General features: G+C 38.5%; 4 protein-coding genes, 1 long non-coding RNA gene and 1 pseudogene across 7 annotated transcripts; 3 read left to right on the forward strand and 3 right to left on the reverse strand.

The window, feature by feature from the left end:
* Window positions 1-328: 328 nt before the first annotated feature.
* On the reverse strand, window positions 329-4,126 carry LOC133729014 (disease resistance protein RPM1-like). Of its 3 annotated transcripts, none has more exons than XM_062156486.1 (4): window positions 3,982-4,126; window positions 3,664-3,846; window positions 724-3,534; window positions 329-605 (listed from the first exon to the last, which is right to left on the reverse strand). In XM_062156486.1, exon 3 carries the CDS (start codon window positions 3,495-3,497, stop codon window positions 744-746), a length of 2,754 nt encoding a protein of 917 aa, XP_062012470.1. In that variant the 5' UTR covers window positions 3,498-3,534; window positions 3,664-3,846; window positions 3,982-4,126; the 3' UTR covers window positions 329-605; window positions 724-743. The 3 variants fall into 3 exon arrangements, with proteins under 3 accessions (XP_062012470.1, XP_062012471.1, XP_062012472.1); XM_062156487.1 differs by having other exon boundaries at window positions 3,664-3,882; XM_062156488.1 differs by lacking the exon at window positions 3,664-3,846.
* Window positions 4,127-4,693: 567 nt separating this feature from the next.
* Window positions 4,694-6,458, forward strand: LOC133729023 (uncharacterized). The gene is made up of 4 exons (XR_009856190.1): window positions 4,694-4,757; window positions 5,246-5,335; window positions 5,429-5,528; window positions 6,163-6,458. It is a non-coding gene; the product is annotated as an uncharacterized LOC133729023 (long non-coding RNA).
* A 3,190-nt stretch (window positions 6,459-9,648) lies between these two features.
* LOC133731195 (disease resistance protein RPM1-like) lies at window positions 9,649-12,415 on the reverse strand (annotated as a pseudogene).
* A 3,409-nt stretch (window positions 12,416-15,824) lies between these two features.
* On the forward strand, window positions 15,825-17,416 carry LOC133731196 (gamma-soluble NSF attachment protein-like; the record flags this gene model as incomplete). Its single annotated transcript, XM_062158627.1, has 4 exons — window positions 15,825-15,908; window positions 16,678-16,757; window positions 17,004-17,133; window positions 17,312-17,416. Coding segments are annotated over 4 exons (399 nt in total), but the record flags the coding sequence as incomplete, so codon positions are not given.
* Window positions 17,417-18,962: 1,546 nt separating this feature from the next.
* Window positions 18,963-21,356, forward strand: LOC133731197 (uncharacterized). Its single transcript, XM_062158628.1, has 2 exons — window positions 18,963-20,100; window positions 20,293-21,356. Exons 1-2 carry the CDS (start codon window positions 18,963-18,965, stop codon window positions 21,354-21,356), a joined length of 2,202 nt encoding a protein of 733 aa, XP_062014612.1.
* A 350-nt stretch (window positions 21,357-21,706) lies between these two features.
* LOC133729019 (uncharacterized) lies at window positions 21,707-24,388 on the reverse strand. Its single transcript, XM_062156492.1, has 4 exons — window positions 23,712-24,388; window positions 23,495-23,626; window positions 23,248-23,391; window positions 21,707-22,839 (listed from the first exon to the last, which is right to left on the reverse strand). Exon 4 carries the CDS (start codon window positions 22,783-22,785, stop codon window positions 21,931-21,933), a length of 855 nt encoding a protein of 284 aa, XP_062012476.1. The 5' UTR covers window positions 22,786-22,839; window positions 23,248-23,391; window positions 23,495-23,626; window positions 23,712-24,388; the 3' UTR covers window positions 21,707-21,930.
* Between the last annotated feature and the right edge of the window lie 2,252 nt (window positions 24,389-26,640).

Consider the following 26,640-nt stretch of genomic DNA (forward strand, 5'->3'; position numbering starts at 1 on the left):
GGAACCCTTACACTGTCGAGGACAGGCCAACTGATCCGGTGGTGTGTAAGGTTGTTGGAAAGAAGCGCAAGGTGGCCTTGCCTATATTGTCCGCCTCAAGGAGCACATCAAAGCTGCCCGCCTTGAGGGACAATCCACAGCTTACCGTCTCTGGAAGCCGCCGGCTTCGGGTGCCATATCCTATGCAGCCAGTTGCCAAAGCAGCCATTTTCTATGCAACCATTGCCTATGCATGTTACAAAGAAAGAAAAAAAAAATAGTTGCACTTTGTGTGTTCTCTAGAAATTCCAAATACAGAAAGATTTGCAAAGTGCTCGATATGGAACTCATCAGAACAAAAAAAAAAGTGCTCGATATGGATACCAATCTTTATTACAATGCAAACTGCTAAAGTGGAATTCAATCCAGCATTATTACATGCCAATGCTGATGCACACAAACAATAACAAGTACAACATCAGAAACAGTCTTGTGTATTATTCAATTTTGGAAAAAGAAAGAGGCATATGAAAACTGAGATCAATCCTTGCATCTTCCCCACACGTACAGAAAGGAGTCTTCATCAAACTCAAATCTTGTTCAATACTTGTCGGACTTGATTGATTCTGCAAAAGGACAAGAGAAAAGACCAAAATGGTAAATCTTTCTTTCATTATGCGGCTCGTAAAACTAAATTGAGTTTTCATTGCTGAACAGTTTGTTCCAGGATAAGAAACCAATTACCCTGGCAGGAGAAAGAAACACTACGCCAAGTTTTCGTGGACCCGCTCGGATGACTGTTCAAAAACATGTAAGATCTTGGGGATGTGTTGTACCTTAGACCGATCCGCACCTCCTTTCCGAATGGGCTTTATAACTTCCATAGGGACATCATCCAGGCGCAAAGTTTGTAGATTAGAAAGGTATTCAAGGCCTAGTGGCATTGTCTTCAATTCCATGCACCGTTTAACCGATAAGAACTGGAGATTTGGCATCACCCCTTTTTCTATAGTAATCTTTTTCACCGAGGCAAAATTCCACAAATACAACCTCTCCAGCTTTACAAAGCCTCTGCGGAAACGCAACTCTTCCCCAACATATGAATTACAAAGATGAAGCATTGTCAGATTGGGCAGTGCTTCAATTTGAGGTAGTACATCGTCTTCAAGTCTTGACCAATGCAGATACAGAATTGTGAGGCTATGTAGTGAAGAAAACCAAGGTATTACGTTTTGCAGTCTACCACACAAATGAAGCCTTTTAAGGTGCGGAAGTGATGAAAATTGTGCTTTCACCGGAAGGATTTCCTCTTCATTACTTGCCACTAAAGCAATAGTTCGAAGCAAATTCAACTTTTCAATTGAGACCCAAAGGTCAACCTCATCTGTTTCTTTCACATTCGATATGGCAATGCTCGTAAGTTGAGTCATGTTACTGATAAGTCTAATAGTGTCCCCTTCTGATTCAATCATTGATAACCTTTGCAATTTCTGCAACTTACAAATATTTGATGGCACTTTTGTCCCACTGGCATAATTGAAGTCCAGAAGATTTCCAGTCAAGCGAAACATAATTAGATGGCGCAGGTTCAGCAACTTTGCAATTCCTTGTGGAAGTGACGCTATCTTAGCATTCATGATGTTCAGAAATTGAAGGTTGCGGAGACGTCCTATGGACTCGGGAAGTTCATCGATTAAAGTGCCATTCAGATTTAAGTATCTCAAGTTGAACAAGTAAACAACGGCATCTGGCAGTTTATCAATTTGGACACCCTCCAAGTCTAGAGTCCTCAACAATTTGAATTGAGAAACCAGTGTATTTAAGAAAGATAACGAGGACATGTCAGTTGCAAATACAAGAAGAGAACGAATCTTTGACATACCCGGCCATGATTTAATTTCTCCATCCATTTTGTGAATTGACAAGCGACGGGTTGAGATCTCTTCCATTACTTGTCTCCCATCGTATACATGACCAAACTTTTCCTTCTCGGCTGTCGACAAACCAAGCTCTCGCATAAGATCATGCATCTTAACTTTTCTCGGCCTTCCTGTTCCATTTCTCTTTACAACTTGTAACATGCTACGGAAGCAGAGTTCCCAAAGATAGCCATCTCCAACTTCTTCGGGCGTGATCCCTTTCACATTTTCAACAAATCCTTCGGCTATCCACAATCTAACAAGCCTTTTTCGCTTAATTGAAAAATCTTCAGGGAAAAGAGAACAATAGAGGAAGCAATGTTTCAATTGAGATGGCAAATCATTGAAACTCAGCAACAAGATGTTTTTCACAGGGTCTAGCAATGAATTGTTATCCATATGCCAATTCAAGCTGTTGCAGACTTGCTGCCATTGATCCAGCGAATTCTTGGAAGACATAAGACCACCTAAAGCCACAATAGCCAGAGGAAGGCCTCCGCACTTTTCAACAAGTTGGCGAGTTAATGACACAAAATCAGGTGGACAAGTTTTGTGCTCATTAGATGAGAATGCTTTTTTGCAGAAGAGCTCCCAAGCCTCATTCTTTAGCAGGGGTTGAATATGGTGAACATGGCTTTTAACTCCAAAAGAATTGGATGCTACATCTTCTTTTCGAGTTGTAACTATGATTCGACTTCCGAGTTGCCTATCTTGAAGTGATACCTTTACTTCTCTCCAAACATTTATATCCCACACGTCATCTAGAAGAACCAGGTATTTTTTGGACTCCAAGTAGTTAACTAGTAACTCTATCAATTCACTGCTGCTCATGGTATTCAAATTTTCAGGGCAATCTTCCTTTCTTGATTTGTAGAGTTTCATGATCAAGCTTCGAAACAAGTGTACCGCATCAGAAGTTTGGGAAACGGTAATCCACGCACAACAATCGAAATGTCTCTTCACCCTTTCACTGTTGAAGGTCTTGGCAGCTAGAGTTGTCTTTCCAGAGCCTCCCATGCCAACCACAGATATAACAGTTTGGTGTTGCTCTTCATCCATGAGCCATCCCAGTAGTATTTGCTTCTTGCCTTCAATCGCAACCAGTTCGTCTTCCATACTGAAAAACGAAGAGTCCGCTTGGTTCTGCACCGATCTGTGAATATCTTCAGATGTAGTTGCTCCTCCTACAAGGCCAACATCGTACTTTTGATTCCTCTCTGCAGTGTCTTTGATCTTTTTAGTGATTTTCTGTAACCTCTTCGCAGTTTTACGTCTAAACCAAAGACTTTTTGGAAAGCAAATGGTTTTGTGTAGCCTCCTTGAAAGTCGACTCCCACTTTGCTTCTCATACATGCGATACATGAATTCATCAATGACATCTTCAACATCATAGGCCAAGTTTCTGATGCTTTCAACCCACAATTTCTCTCTTTCATTTTTTGCTGTGTCGGCCTCCGCATCCACTAGGAAAGCTTTCATGCTTTGAAGCTCCTCCTTAATGCTATCAACTTCATCACGAACACTGGCTATGGTTGTTCCTTCGTTCTCAAGAATTGCCACAATTTTTCCAATTAAGAGGTCTGTTGCAGATGAGGCCATCTTGGCCTTCAGACTTCAGTCAGTATACTCGATCTCTCTGTAAAGAAGAGAGAAGGTTCAAGTATTTCCAAAACTAAATTGAGTATTGACAATTATTTCCCAAAAGACTAAACTTATATTGAAATAATGCAACTTTTTAAAGAAAGATAGATGTAGAACGACATACCAATTACCGAGTGTTGATGGATGTTTTTGATAAGATCTGAAAGCTCACAGAACGATCTGCAATGATGATCTGGTTCAAATCCATGAAGATCTGGTCAAGATCTGCCCCAAGTTTTCCAATTAATAGGATTATTGCAGATAAGCATAAGGCCATATTGGCCTTGTGTCCGTATACTCGATCTCTCTGTAAAGAAGAGAGAAGGTTCAAGCATTTCCAAAACTAAACAGAGTATTGACAATTAGTAATTCCCAAAAGACTAAACTGATATTGAAATAATGCAATTTTTAAAGAAATGATAGTAGATGTAGAACGACGCACCAAGTGTTGATGGATCTTTTTGATAAGATCTGGAAGCTCACAGAAGAACTGCAATGATCTGGTTCAAATCCATGAAGTTGACCAGAACAACTCAAGAACAAGACTCTGCTCACTCTGGTCTACTTGACCAAGACTTCCAACGCCTAACTTGCTACCACTGATCAGTCTCCTTATCCGGTCCCAGCATCAAGTAAATCACACACGTGGTAGGCACGTGATGACTATAGTTGTGTTGCGGCCGTCCGATACAACCTCTCCAGGGATTGACGGCTAGAACATGTTTACCGGCTCGTCCATTTTCCGGTAAACGATCGAAGGGACATCTTCATGCCCCGTCGTCTGCATGAAAACCTGGAGACCGAATCGATTACTGGATACGAAGTAATCAATGCTGTACCTCATTTCTCATGTTTGTTAATTATATTAGGCTTCAAATTCCTTGTTCTTCAACAAACTCATCAATCTACCCAGAACGTGTGTATTATTCGTTTGATGTGTTGTTTCCCTAGTTTTGTTGTGTTATCTGGTTTCGAGTAGTAACCTTTCTCAACTGTGTACGTAGTTCTTGTTAGTTATATACTTCGTTGGCTACTCGATCGTGTGAAGGTTTAGTAAACTGGACTTTTCATTTACGTACTTTTCTTATTTTTTCCATCAGCTTATACCAACATTTACTTTTCTTCTGTTGTGATAGCGGTTTTTCAGACAAATTAAGGGAAGAAGCAGGCGGTGAGGGCGGCGGAGATCATTGCATCAGTTCATGGGGTCGCTCGAAGGTATATATGCAAGTTAATACTTGATTAGTTTTGAGACTTCTTTTCGACATGAAACTATGACCACTCGAGTAATTCTTTTAGATTGGTTTTGGGACTTTAGAGTTTTGACACAATGACTACGTACTAAATGCTTACACAATGATGTACATGCCTGTTGACTCTTGATGTGGGCCTGATTATCATCAATGTTCCTTATTTTGTAGAGCATATATAAGTTGTGTTGTTCCTTATCATGATCCGTAAACTGAATACATGATTTTCAATGTTTATGGCCTGCCCCATTTTATAATTGGATGAGTGCTGTGAATCTTTTGCAACGTGAACACAAGAAAAGAGCTTTTTCTATCAGTCATTATTCTACCACCAGGAACTTCAGTTAATTTTTGCCTGTCCCTCAACTTCCAACCCATTTTCATTATAACATAAGCTCATTTCTGGATGGTATTTAAAGTAGTGCTGGTGTCCACTCTAAAGTGAACTTCATGTAGAAGGCTTGGAGACCCTCAATTATCTGGACAACATGCAGAACAGGAAATGTTGTACTAGAGCAAGGGGATGCTATAACATTTGAATCGGAGGTAATTTTACTAGGCTATTCATTTTCTAGTTTTTGCATTGGTTAATATAGTTTTAATTATTTATTTATTTTCAATTTATGTAACTCTGATCAGATGGACAAGATATATCTTAGCACTCCTACAAAGATTGCAATTATGGATCATGAGAAGAACAGAACATTTGTAATACGCAAAGATGGTCTTCCAGATGCCGGTAAGGATGAATAAATCTAATACAATATTTCATAATGATGTTATTGTTGCTTGAGGTGTTGTGTTTGCAGTTAAAATGCCTGGCTTTACACCATTTAACATGAGCCATGAATAACGGAAGCTCATTGTTGCATATACCATTGTAACATTATTACAACGGAGAAGATATATCTTGGCACTTTCTCTGCCATTAGATGCCTAGGATCTGTGTAGAGAACAGTTGCTATTTCTTTCTTTGTGTTTTTAAATATATCCTTGCTTTGGATTGATTGATTTAATAGGTAGTGATAGCAAGGATAGTGGAAATTTCATATCAATCAACTGCCACATAGCCTTGTCCCAACCATTTGTGGTTGACGATGTGAAGCCTGTTCCTACATTCTGTCCAGTTATCTATAAGGAACATACTTTTATGAAAAGAAGAAAGTACAATGCAGAGGACATTATGTTTACTGAATTAGCTAACTATCTAGTTTACATCTCAAAATAGCCATATTTTCATTCAGTCACATTCTAAGTTATCTCTGATTCCATCATATCTAAATTCCATGAAAAGTGAGAATCTTGTTGCTCTGAAAGACCTGCCCTCATTCTGTTAGTTGGAATTATGTTGTGTACCGGTTTCTTTCATCCAGTGGTGTGGAATCCTTGGGATAAGAAGGCAAAGGCTATGGCTGATTTGGAGATGATGAGTACAAACATATGCTCTCTGCAGAGGCTGCTGATATTGAGAGACCTATCACATTGAAAACTGAAGAGGAGTGGAGAGGGGGGCTGGAGCAAGGTGCGAAAGGATTGCTTTTTGAACATTTATCCTTTGGTTTTACACTATTCCTTATCAAAATGATAACGTTTGGAATTGGTTCCCTTGACACTATTCTTTACCATTTATTTATATGTAAATGATATAGATTATTTTGGACTGGTTTAGAAGTATATCTGATATGAATACAATGTGGAAATGGCTCTCTTGTTGAAGTACCTATGCTAAATAGAGTGCTAAAGCTTGAAAAAGTGGACTCGAGTTTTCTGAGAAAGAGCATCTTCTTAGCAGGATTAAACTTACAACTAAGTATCTAGCGTCTTTCTTTCTGCTTTCATTTGCTTGTCACTGAACAGAGAGACCAATGCCCTTTTGCACCTTTACTAACTAAACTTTTCTTATGAGGGCTATAATTAGTCTTCTCGTACCTTGTTTTACACAAAATACCGTCCTTGTGGCCTCTGTACACGTATCTTGGTTTTTGCACTGAAACTAATTCTACAGGCTGTTTCAGTTAGAATACAAGTATCTGCAAAGGTTCAGAGTAGCAATCACTCTTGGTGCTACAATTCTACATCTGGAGTCTGATAATCATGTGATGACTGTAACTTGTGCTTTTGTAAAGTTAGCAGTAACTAGCATCTGTATATGGGCATGGGAGATTAAGCTGTTGCATTCTTAATGTTGTTATCCTATTTGCTTTCGAGTATCAGTCACTCTTTAATTCATTAGTTTCATGTTTGAATATGATACTAATGATGAAGTTAATTTTATAACCTTTTTTTTTTTTTTTTTTTTTTTTGGACTTTGTCAAGGGGAATCCAAAGGCTTCCTAGGCCCAAGATAAACCCTTTCGGCGCATGTGAAATGCTCCAACTGTGCATTGCAGCACAGTGCCTGGCGCATTTTATAACCTTTGTTGAATCAGGCATATCTCAGTGCAATTAATTCTCATATACCTATATATTCATGACGTCAAACAAGCAGAAAAATGCTACAATGATTGCTCCCAGAAAGTAAAAGCTCTAATAGAAACTTCTGGTATAAGCGATATATAGAAGTTCTGCACCTTGAGTATTATTACATCAGCTTTATTTACTATATATTATAGACAATTAATCAAGGCAGAGTCCAAAAATGCTGATGCTCCCGGATTGATGCGATATATTCCACCAGTTGACTGGAGACTTTATTATTGGTATATCGATCGGTCCAGCACGGATTGAAATAGAAGCCCGAGAGCTGGATGCCAGCCGAGATGGAGCTGGGAGCCAACCTATACTTTCCTGGGGCTTGATTTTTATTTATAAATTTACCAGATGCTAGTTTCTTTTAATTTGAAAAACAATTATCAACTGACCTGAGTTGCATCTATATAAAATCATAGAATGATGACAAGAGGGGCTATGGTTATCTATATTCATATAATCAAACGACTTGCTTAGTCAAGCACAGTTTCTCATCTTGATCACATGGTAATGCATATGCTTGCTTCTCTACCGTAATTGGCATCTGCATTAATCAGCTATGATATAGGGATGTTTGGTTAAACCTGTCTTTTTATGAAGAATGGTGTTTGTATTCCAATCTTTATTTTGAATATGCTTTTCTGTTCTGCAAAATGCTTGGTTTCACATTTGTTTCACTAAACTGAAACGGCTGCAGGTCATCAGACTCGCCAGGAAACTGCCTATAGGTGATGTCACTGGACTAAAGACAAATGCATCCAAGGAGCAAGAAGAATTGGATGAAGATGACCTTACATAGCCTCGAGAGTGATATTGTCATACATACCCTCTTTTACAATGTGTTGATCTCAGTAGATTCTTATACATGGAATTTTCGAGTGGGTTTTTCTATGAAAAAGAGCTTGTCTTGTAATGTAAAACCACATTTCCTTGGCCTGTTTAGTATTAGCTCTCTGTGTATTTACAGTTCACATTATTCAAGACTTCTGTGTGATTTGTGGGTTTCCAGTGGCCTTCGCATATTGCAACTGAAAAGATGCATACGAATAACAACTGTATTCAAGGCTAACCTTGGAAAAGTTGGAATTTGTAGTTACTAAAATAAAGACACCAAGTTCTACGGAATTAAAAAATGAAATTGGCCGGGGAAGTTTCTCATGGAAGCTGCAACACTGTGTTCAAGCTTCTCAAATGCTACATTTTCAAAGTTTCTCAAGGAAGCTGCTGCATATGTTCAAGCTTCTTATATATAACTACTCATCCATAAAATGACTTAGAGGCTTTCATCAAATTCCTCGAAGAGCAACACCAGAACAACAGCAACAACAACAACAAGAAGCACACCAACCGGCAAGAAGACGACGACGACAACTCGAAAGTTGGGGCAGCTTAAATCTCAGCATCTCTTTGATTGTTCTGTTTAACTTTCAGCTTGGTTTTCAGAATTTGACTACTAAATGTGTTCACAAACATCTAAAGATGGGAGGCCTTCTACAATCTGCTGTTGTTAAATTATACATCTCATTTGAATTGTTGTGTAGCATTTCTTGTATAGTATGATACAAGGCTAAATATATGTAACTTGCAGGCAGTGGCGGACGCAGGAATATATATCTCTGGGGGCAAGGTGGAATAGACTCATTTATTAAAATATTTGCACCAAATGGGAAGCAGAGGAGTGCAATCAAAGAAACAGAATTTAATAGATTATGATGCTCAGCCCTTCAACTTGGAAAAATAATGTTCAATAGTACAAAAGGTTTAACAAAAAAGAGAGCTTGCAGGAGGAAGATTAGCCAAATCAATTTCTACACGAATCTGTTTTGATCTTTCACTCTCTATGAGGGGTGATGATAACTCGTCTGATGCTCGTTTAAAGAATCTCTCCATCTTTAATGAGTAATTTAATTTAATCAACAAAGTCATCGATTTGGAAAGTAGACTAGAAGATGAAGAACTAACCTTCAAGATCATCAATCCAAGACTGAGTTGCAGAAGGGCAGAGATTGCATGAAGACTCAAAGAGTCGAAGTCGGACTCAATCGAAGAAAGTCTGGAAGTATTGAGTTTGTTGTTTGGGGAATGGAGATTCTCAGTGGAACAAAAAGAATGGGAAATGGGGTCGTATGGGTCTCTGGGAAAGGCAAGCTGCACGCCTTCAGCCTTTACATATATTTAATTATATATGATGATAGTGCTTTGGTGAAACAGAACAGCACCATACGTCCATACATATCAACAATCAACTATATATATATATATATATATAAACATAGCTGACATAAAATATAAAAAAAGGATCTCAGCTGCCAAATGTCAAAAGCTGACTGGGGCAGTAGCCCCCACTCGTCCCTATGTGCGTCTGCCACTGCTTGTAGGAGAAAGAAACACTAGGCCAAGTTTTCGTGGACCAGCTTGGATGATTGTTCAAAAACATGTATGATCTCAGGAATGTGTTGTACTTTAGAGCGATCCTCACCTCCTTTCCGAATGGGCTGTATAACATCAATGGGAACAAATACCAAATCCAAAGATTGTAGATTAGACAGGTATTCAAGTCCTAGTGGCACTGTCTTTAGCTCCATGCAATTTTTAACCGATAAGTACCGGAGATTTGGCATCACCCCTTTTTCTATACTTGCCTTTTTCAACGAGGAAAAATTGAACAACTCCAACCTCTCCAACTTTACAAAGCCTTTGTGGAAACACAACTCTTCCCCAACATATGCATTCCAAAGATCAAGCCTTGTCAGATTGGGCAGTGCTTCAATTTGAGGTAGTAAATCCTCTTCAAGTCTAGACCAACGCAGACACAGATGTACGAGACTTTGTAGTGAAGAAAACCAAGGTAATACGTTTTGCAGCCTGCCAATCAAATAAAGTGCTCGAAGGCGCGGAAGAGGTGGACATTCTGCTTTCACCGGAAGGATTTCCTCTTCATCACTTGCCATTAAAACCATAGATTGAAGCAGATTCAACTTTTCAATTGAGACCCAAAGGTCAATCTCATCTTTTTCTTTCACATTTGATATGCCGATGCTCTTAAGTTGAGTCATGTTGCCGATAAGTCTACTAGTGTCCCCTTCTGATTCAATCATAGATAAGCTTTGCAATTTCTGCAACTTACAAACATTCGATGGCACTTTTATCCCACTCACATATTTGAAGTCCAGAAACTTTCCAGTGTAGCGATACATAATTAGATGGCGCAGGTTCAACAACTTTGCAATTCCTTGTGGAAGTGACGCTATCTTAGCATCCTTGATATTCAGAAATTGAAGGTTGCGGAGACGCCCTATGGACTCGGGAAGTTCCTTGATTAAAGTGTTCCTCAAATTTAAATATCTCAAGTTGAACAAGTAAACAACTGCATCTGGCAGTTTATCAATTTGGACATCCTCCAAGTCTAGAGTCCTCAACAATTTGAATTGAGAAACCAGTGCATTTGAGAAAGACAATGAGGACATGTTAGTGGCAAATACAAGAAGAGAACGAATCTTTGACATACCCGGCCATGATTTAATTTCTCCTTCCATTTTGTGAATTGACAAGCGACGGGTTGAGATGTCTTCCATTACTTCTCTCCCATCGTATACAAGACCAAACTTTTCCTTCTCAGTTGTCGACAAAGCAAGCTCTCGCATCAGATCATGCATCTTAACTTGTTTCGGCCTTCCTGTACCATTTCTCTTTACAACTTGTAACACGCTACGGAAACAGAGCTCCATAAGATTGTCATCTGCAACTTCTTCTGGTGTGACCCCTTTAACATGTTCAACAAATCCTTCGGCTATCCACAATCTAGTGAGCCTTTTTCTTTTAATTACAAAATCTTCTGGGAATAGAGAGCAATAGAGGAAGCAATGTTTCAATTGAGATGGCAAATCATTGAAACTCAGCAACAAGATATTTTTAACAGGGTCTAGCAATAAATTTTTATGTAGATGCCAATTGAAGCTGTTGAGGACTTTGTCCCATTGATCCAGTGACTTTTTAGAAGACATAAGACCACCTAAAGACACAATAGCCAAAGGAAGGCCTTCACACTTTTCCACAAGTTGGCAAGCTAATGATTCAAGCTCAGTAGGACAAGTTTTATGCTGATTAGTTGAGAATGCTTTCTTGCTGAAGAGCTCCCAAGCCTCATTCTTTAGCAGGGGTTGAATATGGTGAACATGGCTTTTAACTCCAAAAGAATTGCATGCTACATCTTCTTTTCGAGTTGTAACTATGATTCGACTTCCGAGTTCGTTGCCTATCTTGAAGTGATACTTTAATTTCTCTCCAAGCTTTTATATCCCACACATCATCTAGAACAACCAGGTATCTTTTGGACTCCAAGTAGTTAATTAGTAACTCTAGCAATTCTATGCGACTCATGGCATTCAAATTTGCAGAGTACTCTTCCTTCCTTGATTTGTAGAGTTCCCTAATCAAGCTTCGAAACAAGTGTACCACATCATAAGTTTGAGAAATGGTAATCCATGCATAACAATCGAAATGTCTCTTCACCTTTTCATTGTTGAAGGTCTTGGCAACTAGAGTTGTCTTTCCAGAACCTCCCATGCCAACCACAGACATAACAGTTTGGTGTTGCTCCTCATCCATGAGCCATCCCATTATTATTTGCTTCTTGCCTTCAATCCCTACCAGTTCGTCTTCCATAATGAAAATGGAGGACTCAGCTTGGTTCTGCACCAATTTGTGAATATCTTCGGATGTAGTTGCTCCTCCTACATGGCCAACACCGTACCTTTGATTCCTCTCTGGAATGGCTTTGATCATTTCAGTAATTTTCTTCAACTTCTTTGCAATTTTATGCCTGAACCAAAGATGACTTGGAGCGCCAATGGTCTTGTGCAGCCCCCTTGAAAGTCGACCCCCACTTTGCTTCTCATACATGTGATACATGAATTCATCAATGATATCTTCAACTTCATAGGCCAAGTCTCTGATGCTTGCAACCCACAATTTCTCTCCTTCAGTTTTTGCTTTGTTTGCCTCCACATCCACCAGGAAAGCTTTCATGCTTAGAAGCTCCTCCTTAATCTTTTCAACTTCATCACGAACACTGGCTATGGTTGTTCCTTCGTTCTCAAGAATTATCAGAAGTTTTCCAATTAAGACGTCCGTTGCAGATAAGGCCATAGTAGCCATCTGTCAGTATACTCTCGATCTCTCTGCAAAGAAGAGAGACAGTTCAACAACAATTAATAAAATCCATAACTGAACAAGTAAGGGTGACGACTGACGAGTATTTCCAACAGCACAAAACTAGTAATGAAATAAATTGGCTTGCTTTAGAAAGAATGATAGGTGTAGAACCGCGTACCAGATGTGGATGGATCTTGCTGATAAGATGTGAAATCTCACAGAAGAACTGCAGTGATCTGTTTCAATTCAATGAAGAACTCGATTCGATCCAACGGCTCTCTTTAGTAAACAACTCAAGAAGAAGACTTCGGGCGCAGCTTTTGCTAAAATGTAGTTGCTATGATTCATATGTAATTTACAGGGAAAGTATACTGAACCTACCTCAGTTGAAAACAAACACCAAGATTTTTGACGCGTAGTTTTCCATCAGTCTAGTTATCTTATAAATTGCTCTGAAACAATATATTAAGAAGAGTTTGGACTCTAGTAATAATTCATGACGCTATTACTATTGCTGGGAGGAGTTGGCATTTTCATATTACTATATTAGCATGCAAGACTATTTGAATATTCTCTTTTGCTGCATACAATCCTAAAATTAACCAAACTGATGATCTTTCAGTCATTCAAATAAATTGATTTTCAGAATGAGGATCCTAATCATACCAAAAACATCTATGTTCATCCCTGGGACAAATCTACAACTTGCCGGTGAGATGGGCATGGCATCCACAAATCACCGGATCTGGGATTATGGTTTGCCACAAAATCTATCAAAAACTACATACAACAATCAAAATTTCTCAGTTTGTCACAACCTTTTTGGTCTTCCTCACCATTTTGACTGCTGAATGTTTGAAACAATGTTAGGATGTACCAAAGAGATGTTTTAGGTAACTAACAGTCTTTTGTAACAAAATATATAGCTCCAGATATAAAAATGACTAACGGAGGTAAATTAACGTATGTAAATGACAGTATTTGATACTAAGGTTGAGAACGCTTCAATAGTTCAAGAGTTAAAATAACGGTGGTTTTCATTTGTCTACCTCAGTCTTTCTCAATTCATAAGAAACTGCTTCCTCTGTTCTTAAGAGTTTATCCAAACACACAATATTTGATATCATGATAATTTGGGCTTCATAATTTGCTCATATGATTGATCAGATATGAGCAATCCATATGATCGGCCTTGGAGACCCAATGTCACGAAGAACTCATAAATGGACCGTGCATCAACAACTTTTTTTTTTTCCAATTGTTCCTACCACCAAGGAAGACACATAAATGAAAGTGAGCAATACGCGAGTAGATTCTCCTAGCAAAGCAGAGCAAAAGCAATATGCATTGGCAACGAAAGTTTCAATGTTTGGCATACAAGAAGCTCAAGCGCTCGAAATCTAGAATCCTACAAGGCCATGAGCTTTGAATGCATAGTCCCAAAATAGTCATATTATGATCGGCAAATTGATTCGATGATGGCCTGCTTTCACTGAAGGGCAAATTGATTTGATGAAAGCCGTCAAATTCTTACGGCAAACGTGCTTCAGTCATACCATACAAGAAGCTCAATAGCAGCAACCCAATTTAGCCCAAAGAAAAAGGCAGAGCCCAAAGCCCAACAGGACTGGCCCAGCCCAGTTCCAGCCTCCACCACCCTATGCATAAACAGAAGTAGATAATCTTGTTTGGAAAAACACCAACCCCTTTGAAGGGATTTTCAGTAATTTGACCATGGAATGGATTCCCTCCATTTTCTACTCTCATACCAAAAAAAACCATTTTCAGAAATTGGGAATATGCCAACTGAGCAATTGGATTTCACTTGAGACAAGTGGACCTAAGTGGGCCCCATCATTTTGCAGCATCATCTTCTATCTCTTAACCCAAAAACAGAGCCGGACTGAGTGAGCGAGCGAGCGAGCCAACAAAAACGACACAGAGTCCCCAAAACGCCGTCGCTCCGCCTCCCGGAGCTTCAATTCTTCGACCAAGCCCCAGTATGGATATAAAGTTGGTAAATTTGTAACGGGGAAGAGAGACCAAGAGTAGAAGAGGGCAAAGGTTTTGTCTTTTGTTTCATTCAATTAATTTTCATTGCTCAAGCATAAGACTTTTACTTCTATCTCTTAATTTTCATTATTCTTCTACACTGTTTCTGTGTAGCTAATGGATTGCCAAGGATTATGAGAAAGCAAAGGATGCACTCGAAAAAGCATCAAAAGGACAAGAGTGGATCTCCCCGTATCCTCATTTATATAAGTGATTTTGTTTGATGATCTGTATGACTGTTCTCTTGCTATATATCTTGTACTATGAAATCAGACCCTGGGATGCTGCAAAGCATATGGAGTCTGCTGCTGCTCTAGCAAAGGACTTAGGCAACTGGAATGAAGTTGCTGATTTTTACACAAGGGCATCGGAATTATACACTCTGTGTGTGCGAAAGAGCACAGCCTGCATCAGATGCTCTTGCAAAAGGAGACCGGTAACGACAGGGTTCACTCTCTTCTTTCTGTAACTCTTAGTGGTCTCAAAAAGCGTTAGTTTACTGCAGGGAATAGATTTGGACATGTACTTGAGTGCTCTTGACAATTGCAGGAATTCTTGTTGTTCTTAAATGATTATTCATCTTCTCTTGCCAAAAGAATTTTCAGTTTTCAACATATTGAATTTGCAGTGAGGTACCTGAAAATATATATTCTAGAAAAACTTTTGTCTATTTGAGAGTTTCCCATGTCTGTTTTTCTCTCATATTGTGCATCTACTTGAGTTACGGTTAGAGCTTGAGAGATTTGGCCTCTTTTGTGTTCTGTACTGGTTTGTCCGTCTGACAGTTTTAAATGTGAATGTCTTTCCTAAACCATTTGAAATGTTAAAAATTACTACAGTACCCTTGAAGATCCTATTCCTGAAGAAGCTATTCAACTTTACATTGAGGCGTGCACTATTCTTGAAGACGATGGCAAAGAGCAAATGGCCTTTGATCTATATCGAGATGTTACTAGTGCTTATATAAAGCTACAGAAGTATGTTTTGGAATGATATATCATTTGTTATTTAAGCTATGCAATTATCGTTTTACTTGATTAAGAAGATGTAGTACATAATGGCTGTTATCAAATTAGTCAGTTGAGAGGATGAAATAAATTACGATAATTATGATTTAGGCAAAAATTATGTGTTGTAGGGTTTTCTAGCAGCATTGATGATCCAGCAATTGAGGCTAAGGTGTTAGGAAATCAGGGTTTATAGGTTTATTTATTAGGAAGAGGGAAAAGGAAATGCTCCGACGTGACAAACTGGTACAAGAAGTTGGATATTTGGTGTTTTCTAGTAAATTAGGATCACTAGCTTTTTCTTATGAGTTTAATCATAATCCTGGTGATCTACAAATAATTGCTTCCATATTTACAGGTATACAGATGCTGCAGCTTTCCTGTTGAGATGGGGCTTAGCAGCTGATAAGTGCAATGCTACCCATAGCCAGTGCAAGGTGCGAAAGGATTGCTTTTTGCACATTTATCTTTTGTTTTTACACTATTCTTTATCAAAATGACAATGTATGGAATTGGTTCCCTTGACACAATTCTTTGCCATTTATTTTTATATATGACATAGATTACTTTTCGCTAATTTAAAAGTATTGGTATCTGATATGAATACAGTGTGGAATGGATCCATTGTTGCTACATAGAGTGCTAAAGCCTGAAAATGTGGACTCAAGTTTTCTGAGAAAGATCATCTTCTTAAAAGGAAAAAACTTACAACTAAGTACCTAGCATCTTTCTTTCTGCTTTCATTTGCTTGTCACTGGACAAAGAGAATGATGCCCTTATGCATCTTTAGTAAATTAGTAATTAAGGTTTTCTCATTAGAGCTATAATTAGTCTTCTTGTACCTTGTTTTACAGAAACTGCCATCCTTGTGGCCTCTGTACATGTATCTTGGTTGTTGCACTGAAACTAATTCTACAGGCTGTTTCAGTTAGAATACAAGTTTGTGTAAAGGTTCAAAGTAGCAATCGTTCTCGGTTCTACAATTCTACTTCTGTAGTCTGATAACTCATGTGATGACTGTAACTTGTGCTTTTGTATGTGTGTAGTCAATACCAACTAGCATCTGCATATGGGAGATTAAGCTGTTGCATTATTAATGTTGCTATCCTATTTGCTATCGAGTATGAGTCACTTTTTAATTCCTTAGTTTCATGTTTGAATATGATACTTATGAAGAAGTTATTTTTGTAACCTTTGTTGAATCAGGCATATCTTAGTGCAATTCTCATATACCTGTATATCCATGACGTCAAGCAGGCAGAAAAATGCTACAATGATTGCTCCCAGTAAGTAAAAGCTCTAACACAAACTTCTGGTATAAGCAATATATAGAAGTTTTGTACCTTACTTGTTATTACATTAGCTTTATTTACTATTTATTATAGACAATTTATCAAGGCAGAGCCCGAAATGATGATCTGAGAGCCTGTGGTTATCTATATTCACATGAAACGCTATTTACTCGAGCTATATATTTGGCCGGCAAGTACTATTTACACAATTATACGCTTACTGCTTTTGGATCTGTGTAGGGTCGATGCTTTTTTGGGCAATGATCATGGCCGATGTGCTAGTAAACTTCTTTCCGCATACACAGAAGGTGATATTGAAGAAATCAAACGACTTACTAAGTCAAGTGCAGTTTCTCATCTTGATCACATGGTAATGCATATGCTTGCTTCTCTAGCGTAATTGGCATCTGCATTAATCAGCTATGATAGTTAAACCTGTCTTTTTATGAAGAATGGTAGTTGTATACCAATCTTGGTTTTGAATGTGCTTTTCTGTTCTGTAAAATGCTCGGTTTCACATTTGTTTCACTAAACTGAAATGGCTGCAGGTCATCAGACTCGCCAGGAAACTGCCTACAGGTGATGTCAGTGGACTAAAGACAAATGTGTCTAAGGAGCAAGAAGAAGAATTGGATGAAGATGACCTTACATAGCCGCGAGAGTGATACTGCCATACATACCCTCTTCTACAATGTATTGATCTTGAATCATTCTTATACATGGAATTTTCAAGTGGTTTTTTTTTTTTTTTTTCTATGAAAAGAGCTTATCTTGTAATTTAAAATAGAAAATTACAAAGAAGTGTCACTTTGAGACTTATATGACTCATAAGGCCACCTAAATTGTTTTGTACACATAAGGCCACTTTAGGGCCCAAAACCATCAGCTCTTTTTTATGCTATACCTATTTTACCCTCACCTATCTATTATTTAAATTTCTGTTTCACATTCAGATACTCTCAGTCTCTCTCTCTCTCTACCACGATGAAACTCTTTATCTCTCTAGCAAACCGTGAAGCTCTCTCTCTCTAGCTCGCTCAAGAATTCTTTCTCTCTCTAGCAAACCGTGAAGCTCTCTCTCTCTAGCTCGCTCAGGAAGACGAAGCTCTCCCTCTAGTTCGCAACAATCTCTAATCGATCATTGAGGTTTAATTCCATATCTCTGCACTCTGTTTAGCTTGATTTTTACTTCGATTTTCATCACTGTAATTTTGTTTTTGTTTTGATTCGATTCGATCTCAGCCTTCTCTCTCTGCAATCTTTTTAGCTTGATTTGTATTTCAAATTTCATCAATGTTCTCCCTCTAGCAAACCGTGAAGCTCTCTCTCTCTAGCTCACTCAAGAAGACGAAGCTCTCTCTCTCTCTAGCTCGCTCAGGAAGACGAAGCTCTCCCTCTAGTTCGCAACAATCTCTAATCGATCATTGAGGTTTAATTCCATACCTCTGCACTCTGTTTAGCTTGATTTTTACTTCGATTTTCATCACTGTAATTTTGTTTTTGTTTTGATTCGATTCGATCTCAGCCTTCTCTCTCTGCAATCTTTTTAGCTTGATTTGTATTTCAAATTTCATCAATGTGATTTCATTTTTGTTTTGCTAAACCTAAATCGTGCGTAGCTTATAGTTAAATTAGCTGTTAAATCATGCGTAACTGTTGTGATTTCATCACTGTATCAATCATGTTTTTTTGTTGAAAGTTGATTGTACAATGAAACTGTTGCGCAAGTTAATTGTTCATAGCTATCTCTGTTAACTAATGCAGGTTTTAGCTGATTTGTATAGTCAAAGTTACTAATGCAGTTTGTAAATGCTACTGATACAGTTCAGAAAAGCAACTAACAGAATGAAATAATTCTACATTTGCTGTTTTGTTATATATTCTTTGTTTTTTCCTCTTGCCTTTTAATTCATATCAAAACTATAAGCTGATTGATAGACTGATAGGTTAGCGGTGCAGCGGCACGCTGCTGTCTTCATTTTTCATTATAATACCAATCTTTGTCATGTCTTCGTTTTTCCTTTTTGATTACATATAGTAGCTTTATATAACTGTTATAGTGCCTTTATCTTACTGTGGTAGTAGCTTTCTTTTCCTCTGCTAGTATTCTTTCAATCTGATTCTAGTAGCTTTTCTGTTTGATATTGCGAATAGAAGCTAATTATTCTTCCTCTAATGTGTAATTGCAGTAACTTAACCATGGATGCAGAACCTTATGCGAGGTGCACGTATATGTTTGAAACAATCATGTTCGTTGTTGATATGAAGCATACGTTTAATGATATTGTGAGGGAGGTCTCTGTGGGTTTTAATCATTTGAATCTTGGTTCATTCGACTTGAGGTATTCTTTCCCTGGATATAAAAGCTGTGTGTTATCAAGTGATATGGATGTTAAACTGATGTTTAGGTGTATGTTTGATTTTAAATTGAATTCTGTTGATATTTTGGTGAGGGATTCTAATGGGAGCACCATTTTGGTGCCTTATTGTCGTGGGAGTAGTAGTTCTACTTCTGCAACAACATCTTTGGATGATGTTTCATGTGCTTCTTCATGTTTGTCAGTGGGTTCAAGCAATAGTATTGATGCGAGTGAATACTTGGGGTGTTATAGGCCAGAGGCTCCAAAGAGTTATCTCACTCATGAGTGGCAGGGCTTTATAAGGCATGAGGATCAAAAGTTCGAAGGGGGGGTGTTAGAATTTAGGGAAAAGTTGACCAAGTATGCTATTGAAACTGGTTTTCTTTTCAAGTACACACGGAATACCTCAAGTCGTGTTATTGTAGAGTGTGCTAAGAGATATTCTGATGGTTGTCAATGGTCTATTCGCGCTTTGAAGAACAAGGTGAATGGCTTTTTCTACATAAAGAAGTTGAATAATGTTCACACATGCAAAGGAGTTCTTAGGCAGCAAAAGAGTAAGCTTTTGGGGTCTCATGTTGTGAAATCGGAGATTGCTAATGAGTTGAAGTCCAATCCTCAACTCAAGCCTAAAGAGATTGTGTCTCGTTTCAAGCATTCTTTTGGTTTAGATGTGTCTTATAAGACTGCTTGGTATGGGAAGGAATTGGCTAGAAAAGCTGTCCATGGTCATGATGGTGACTCATATTCTCAGCTGCTTTGGTATCGTGATGCTATTTTATCTAGTAATCCGGGCTCTTATTGCATATTGGAAACTGATTCTTTAAGTAATCGTTTCGAACGTTTCTTCATTTGTTTTTCTGGTTGCATTGAGGGCTTTAAGTCATGCATTCCGCTTCTGTTCGTGGATGTTGCTCATTTGAAGAGTAAGTATAAGGGATACATGCTCTGTGCTACTGGAAAGAATGGAAACCAAGGTATGTTTTATTTTGTGTTCTCTGCTCTGTGCTCAGTATCTTGGATGGTAGCTTTATATACCTGTGATAGTATATATCTATGCCTGGCATAGTATCTTTGTGTACCTATATCAGTAGCTTTTAAAGGGTCAGTAGCTTCTATTTCAGTTTCCATTTTCAAATACTAATTATTTGATTTATCTTTTTTTGCAGAGTTCTTCCCCTTTGCATTTGCAGTTGTAGATTCTGAAAATCATGCGAATTGGGATTGGTTTTTTGATCATCTATATAATATCTTGTCTCCGCAAGGTAGAAATGTGACTTTTGTTATTGATCGACACAGCGGACTGTTGAATGCTGTTGCCAGGGTATTTCCAGATTCTCCTCATTCATACTGCTACTATCACCTTAAGGAGAATGTTAGAGGTGTGTACCGAAAGCAATCAGCTGGAAATTATTTTGTTGACAAGATTGTGGAGGAATTTATGAAAGTTGCTTATTCACCTACATTAGCAAGCTATAACTTCAACTTGCACAACTTGAAGAAAGAAGGTGGTCCGCCTATTGAAGAGTTTCTGCGATCTTTGCCGTTGGAAAAGTGGTGCAATGCATTTTTCAAAGGAAACAGGTATGGTGAAATGGCAAATAGTGTTGCCGAGTCATTTAACAATTGGACTAGAGATTTGCATGAGCTTCCTATATTTGAGATGTTTGAAAGCTTAAGGGTTAAGGTTATGGAGAATATGTCTGAGAGGAAGGTTGCATGCAAGAGGTGGACCACTATTTTGTGTCCTCCAATGGAGGCTTTGTTGAAGAAATCAATGGATATTGGGCGGCATTGGGCTGTTAGTATGTCTAGTGAGACTGTTTTTGAAGTTCATTCAGATAAATCAGTGGCGGTTGATCTTGGGAACAACACTTGCTCTTGCCGTCAATGGCAAATTAATTCATTCCCATGTTCTCATGCTCTTGCTGCAATCCAAAAGGTTGGAGTGGAACCTGTGTATAGTTACATTGAGCCGTTTTACACCTGTCAAAGCTACATGGATTCCTACGCGCATGGTATTCATCCTATACCAAATATGGAGAAGTTTTATGAAAATGCAGCTAGTTCAACTTCTGTTGTTAAGCCTCCATTAGTTAGGAGGCCATCCGGCCGGCCAAAATCTGTTCGAATGAAGTCTGCAGCAGAAGGAGGCACGAGGAGGCGTATCAAGTGTGGCCGGTGTGGTGAGTTGGGGCGCCACAACAAGATAGCGTGTACTGCGCCAATCTGAAAGCTGGCAGTAGTACATGAACAGATGGAGTATCTTTTTACAACATTGGCAATAGTTTTCTATAACAATTTGAGTATCTTTTTATACCATTTGGAGTAGCTGTTACTATACTGTCATTCTTTTACAGAGCATAGCTTTTGCTTGTGTTGACAACTGTAAATGAACAGAGTATCTTTATACAACATTAACAGTATCTTTTGATCACCTTTGCAGTACCTGTTTATATGATTGAGAGTATCCTTTGATCAACTTTGTCTAATGATTTCGACATAAATTTCAAAACAAAACTGGAAATGGACATTAAAGAAGAAAACTAAAGCTGAAAGTAACAAAATAGACATCAATTTCCATCCAATATTAAAGCTGAAAATTAAACATAAAGCTACTGTTAACAGTTCGTAAAGCCACTGTCAGTACTTCAAAATACTACTGTCAGCCCGACGTCATTTTCCATCAAATATCTAAGCTGGAAATTAAACAACATTAAGGTACTGTCCACACATGAAAAATCTACTTTCATAGCCTCAAAAACCTACTGTCAGCACTACATAAATCTACTATTTCCGATTATCATCTAATGCCTCTTGCCGCTCCTTGTTCTTTTAGTGGTATACGTGAACTCCTTGTCTTCAGTAGCCTTCCTTTTTTTGTTCTTGATTCGATCCACCATTGAATTTCTCTTTACAGCTTGCTTCTTCCCTTTCTTCATCTTTTTAATGGGTTCTTCTTCAGGTTCTTCTTCTTCATCAGCAGCTTCTTCTTCAGGTTCTTCTTCAGCAGCAGCTTTTTTCACCCTTTCCCTTCTCCTTGATTGTTTCTTTGCTTCCTGTTTCTGAGAAGACCTGCCTCTTTTATCTTTTCTTGCTGCTGTGTGCTTCTTTCTGGTTGTTCTCACTTCAGGTTTTTCTTCTTTGTCTTCATCATCGTCTCCACCATCTTCACCATCAGCTCCTTCTTCACCCTCTTCCTCATCATCTTCACCATCAGCTCCTTCTCCACCCTCTTCCTCATCATCTTCACCATCACTTTTACTGTTTTCTATATCATCTTTCCGTAAATCCTCTTGAGAATCCAACATATCCTTCTCCAGTAGCTTTCTTTCCATTTCCAGCAATTCATTTTCCAGATTATGTATTGTTTCTCTCTGCTGCTCAATGACGTCCTCCAAGTTCTTTTTTTCCTTCTCAATGGTTGTAAAAACTTTCCACTTCTTCAACAATTTGTTCTGCAAGATCTGTATCTTCCTTGTTGCTATATTGTCTTCCTCAAAGGCTTTGTCCAACATCTCCCAATACCTATCATTCTGCCTTGCTAGCTTTTCATTCTCTTCGGTCAACTTCTTCAACAAGTCTTGGGTTTTCTGGTTTTCTTCTTGTGAGAGACTTGTCTGAGTTGTTGCTTCTTCCAACGAGTCTATTATGTCCTTCATTCTCTTCTGACTTTCTGCTTCTTTTTTTCATCGCTCTTGGGTGGTTTTCTTGTGCTGTATCAAAAAAAAAATCACATTAAAAAGCTACTGAGGTGGTTATTAAAACATACTAACATAGCTATACAAAGATACAAACTTGCTCAGAATTAATTACATGAAACTGAAAGTTTCTTAGCTACTAATTTGAATACCAAAAGCTACTCAAATGATTAAAGAAAGCTACTAACATAATCATACGAATCTACTAACTCGTCCATGAAACTGAAAGCTTCTGAAATTTTTAAAAAACTACTGATGAGCTTAAAAGAAGCTACTCAAACAGTTACAGAAAACTACTAAAATTTTCAAAGAAAATTACTTGGTTATAGATCACATAGGCAGAGAAAGCTACTAACCCAGACAGAGAAAGCTAGTAACATAGGCAGAGAAAGCTACTGAAAATCAACAAAGAAAGATACTTACCCAATCTCCAAAAGTTGGAGTTACAAAGTCTTCCTCCCTCAGCTCTTCGTTTGATTCTTCTGATGCTACTCCTCTGTTTCTTCCTCTGATGTCATGCATTGCCACTTCCAAGTCTTCCTTTGTCAGCTTTCGGTCAAACATTTCCTTTTTTTCATCAAACAAAGTACACACACTGTTAAAGACTAGAACAATATATTTCTAAACTGATTTCTTATTGCAAATTTATTCTTTGTTTTTCTTTCTTTACCTCTATCTGCTCATTGGTTAGTTTCTCCATTTCTTTGTGCAGCTCGACGAGTGACCATCTTATGAAATTTGGCGACCCTAATTCATTTCTCATGATTGCTCCTCCCATCTTTGTCTTCTCAGCTAACCAATACTGTTACACAACAATAAGAAAAACATTAATTTTGAGGGCTAAATCTACTGAAATGTTAATGAAACTAACAGTAGTGGTTACTTACCATGATTAGCGGCAAACAACCTGACAAATTGACATCTTTGTCTTCCTGCTTCTTACTTAGACCATTGTGCAGGTGGTCTAGTACTAAGGTTGCCCATGAATATCGTCCCCAAGAATTCCATTAGGTGCAAATTTCTACCAACTTCCAGGACAATGTAGAGCTTGAGGTGCAGAACAAGAAGGATACGAACAGACTCATGACAATTAGCGATGCCACCTCACCTGCGACTTGATTCCTTGGGTCTTTCAAAGATTCGGCAAGTGCACTATCAACCATCGCTTTTGTCACTTTCTTTGCATCTCCAAAATACTTGTCGATGATGCGATTCTTCGTTGGCTTCTGGTGGTGCTTGTTTAGCTCGAATGTGACTCCTTCCAATCGCATTCCAAGGCAGATAGCTACATCTTCACGGGTTATTTTCAGTATCCTTTCCCCAAGCAGAAACCCTTTTTGATTGACGTCGTATGTCTTGACCATTCTCAGAATGTCCTCATCTACTTTTCTGCATTCTCTGTCTTTTAAAAGTCCGTGATGGAAGACATAAATGATCTCTCAGAATGGTGTCTTATTCAACCTCAACATTACATCTGGACTGATCATCCCTTTGTAGGTTTTCATCTTCTCGTTGAATGACTGTAGACTTGCTCTATACTGTGGTGTTCGGTCTCTACGTTCAGCCATTTTTCCTTCCTGCAAGTAGAGAAAAAAATGAGAGAAGATAAAAAACAAAGCTATTATTAAAGAATAAGAAAGCTACAGTGGAAGGCTACAAAAGATACTGACAAAAACAACAAAAAGCTACTGTAAAAGACTAAACAAGCTACTGTAGTAGATGTGTAAAGCTATTGTCAAAGAACCATAAAGCTATTGAGATAGAACCAGAAAGCTCTAAAGAACCATAAAGCTATTGAGATAGAACCAGAAAGCTCTTGTTAAACATGCAAGCTGGTAAGCCAAGTTGTTGTTAAAGATAAGCTACTGTCAAGCATCATGAAACATACTGCAAACATTCTAAAAGATACTCCAAAGAAGAACAATCGCTACAGCGAAAGACTGTCAAGCCTACTAGCAAATCGAAATTGAAAGATGCTCCACAGCAAATTGAAATTGAAAGAGAAAGCTACTGCAAACAAAGATGCTCCACAGCAAATCAAAATTGAAAGAGAAAGCTACTGCAAACAAAGATGCTCCAAAGCAAATCGAAATTGAAAGAGAAAGCGACTGCAAACAAAGATACTCCACAGCAAATAGAAATTGAAAAGAGAAAGCTACTGCAAACAAAGATACTCCACAGTAAATCGAAATTGAAAATAGAAAGCTACTGCAAACAAAGATACTCCACAGAAAATCGAAAGAGCGCCGGCGACGAGGTCCAGATCAAGAGGCGGTTGAGAGAGGCCCACCGACGAGGGAGAACGTCGGCGATGAGAGAGTGTCCCGCCGACTAGAGAGAACGTGTGCCGGCGACGAGAGAGAGAGAAGGATGCGTTTCTGAAAATGAAACAAACCCTAGATTGATATCACAATTTGGGTCTGTTTTGAGAGTGGCAGAACTGTAAATTCCTTTATTTTTAATGTTCAAAATTTAATCCTAATTTTGTATCTGGTGGCCTTATGAAGGAAGAAAATATTGGGTGGCCTTTAGGCTAAAACAACACCTTAAAATGCACTTATATGTAATTTTCTCAATTTAAAACCACATTGCCTTGGCGGCTTGGCCTGTTTAGTATTAGCTATTAACACTTTGACATTATTTAAGACTTCTGTGTGATTTGTGGGTTTGCAGTGGCCTTCCCATATTGCAACTGAAAAGATGTATACGCATAATAAGTAACTGTATCCAAGACTAATCTCAGAAAAATTTGAATTTGTAGTAGCTAAAATAAAAACCCCAAGTTCCACGGAATTGAAAAATGAAATAGCTTCTATAACCCAGTAAAGTTTCTCATGGAAGATGCAACATATGTTCAACCTTCTCAAGGAAGCTGCAACATATGTTCAAAGCTTCTCGAGCAAAGGTTAAGCTTCTTTATATAACTAACTCCTCCATAAACCCCCATTTGAAGACTTAAACGTCTTTGTCAAGCAAAGTGCTCGAAGAGCAACTCCAGAACAACAAGCACAGCAGCAGCGACATGCAAGAAAGTGATGACAACTCAAGACAGCTGAGGCAGGGTAAATCTCAGCATCTGTTTGATTGTTCTAATTCTCTTTCAGCTTGGTTTTCCAAATTTGACTCCATAAAGGTGTTTGCAAACATCTAAACACGGAGTAACTTCTTACAATTTGTTGTTAAATTAGACATCTCATTTGAAATGCATTTTTCTGCTACTTAGATTCGGTCTTAATTAGTTGTTGTGTTGTAATTTCAGGAGCACAACTTACAAACTGTCTTAATTAGTTACGGAGAGAACAACTTACAAACTGTCTTATATGGCTAATACCCGATGCTCTATGAAGCTGTAATGACAAAAAGAAATCCGGCAAGACCAAGGCAGCTAGGTGGAGAAGACTGTGGCAACTGGCGGCGCTACTGTCACTCTAAAACGAAGGGGATGTTGAACCCTTACACTGTCGAGGACAGGCCAACTGATCCGGTGGTGCGTAAGGTTGTTGGAAAGAAGCGCAAGGCGGCCTTGCCTACATTGTCCGCCTCAAGGAGCACATCAAAGCTGCCCGCCTTGAGGGACAATCCACAGCTTACCGTCTCGGGGAGCCCTCCAGAGTCGCCGGCTTCGGGTGCCATATCCTATGCAGCCAGTTGCCAAAGTAGCCATTTTCTATGTAACCATTGCCTATGTATGTTACAAGCTAGCAAAAGAAAAAAAACTAGGTGCACTTTGTGTGTTATGTGGTTCTCCTCTAGAAATTCCAAATACAGAAAAAGATTTGCAAAGTGCTCGATATGGAACTCATCGGAAAAAAAAAG

The sequence above is a fragment of the Rosa rugosa genome, chromosome 2, assembly GCF_958449725.1.
Source record: "Rosa rugosa chromosome 2, drRosRugo1.1, whole genome shotgun sequence".
NCBI lineage: Eukaryota > Viridiplantae > Streptophyta > Magnoliopsida > Rosales > Rosaceae > Rosa > Rosa rugosa.

Coding starts and splice junctions, on each gene's coding strand:
- LOC133729014 (XM_062156488.1), bottom strand. CDS start 3,497: ATGGCCTCATCTGCAACAGACCTCTTAATTGGAAAAATTGTGGCAATT.
- LOC133731197 (XM_062158628.1), top strand. CDS start 18,963: ATGGATGCAGAACCTTATGCGAGGTGCACGTATATGTTTGAAACAATC. Junction 20,101..20,292: donor TGGAAAGAATGGAAACCAAG/GTATGTTTTATT, acceptor CTTTTTTTGCAG/AGTTCTTCCCCTTTGCATTT.
- LOC133729019 (XM_062156492.1), bottom strand. CDS start 22,785: ATGAAGGACATAATAGACTCGTTGGAAGAAGCAACAACTCAGACAAGT.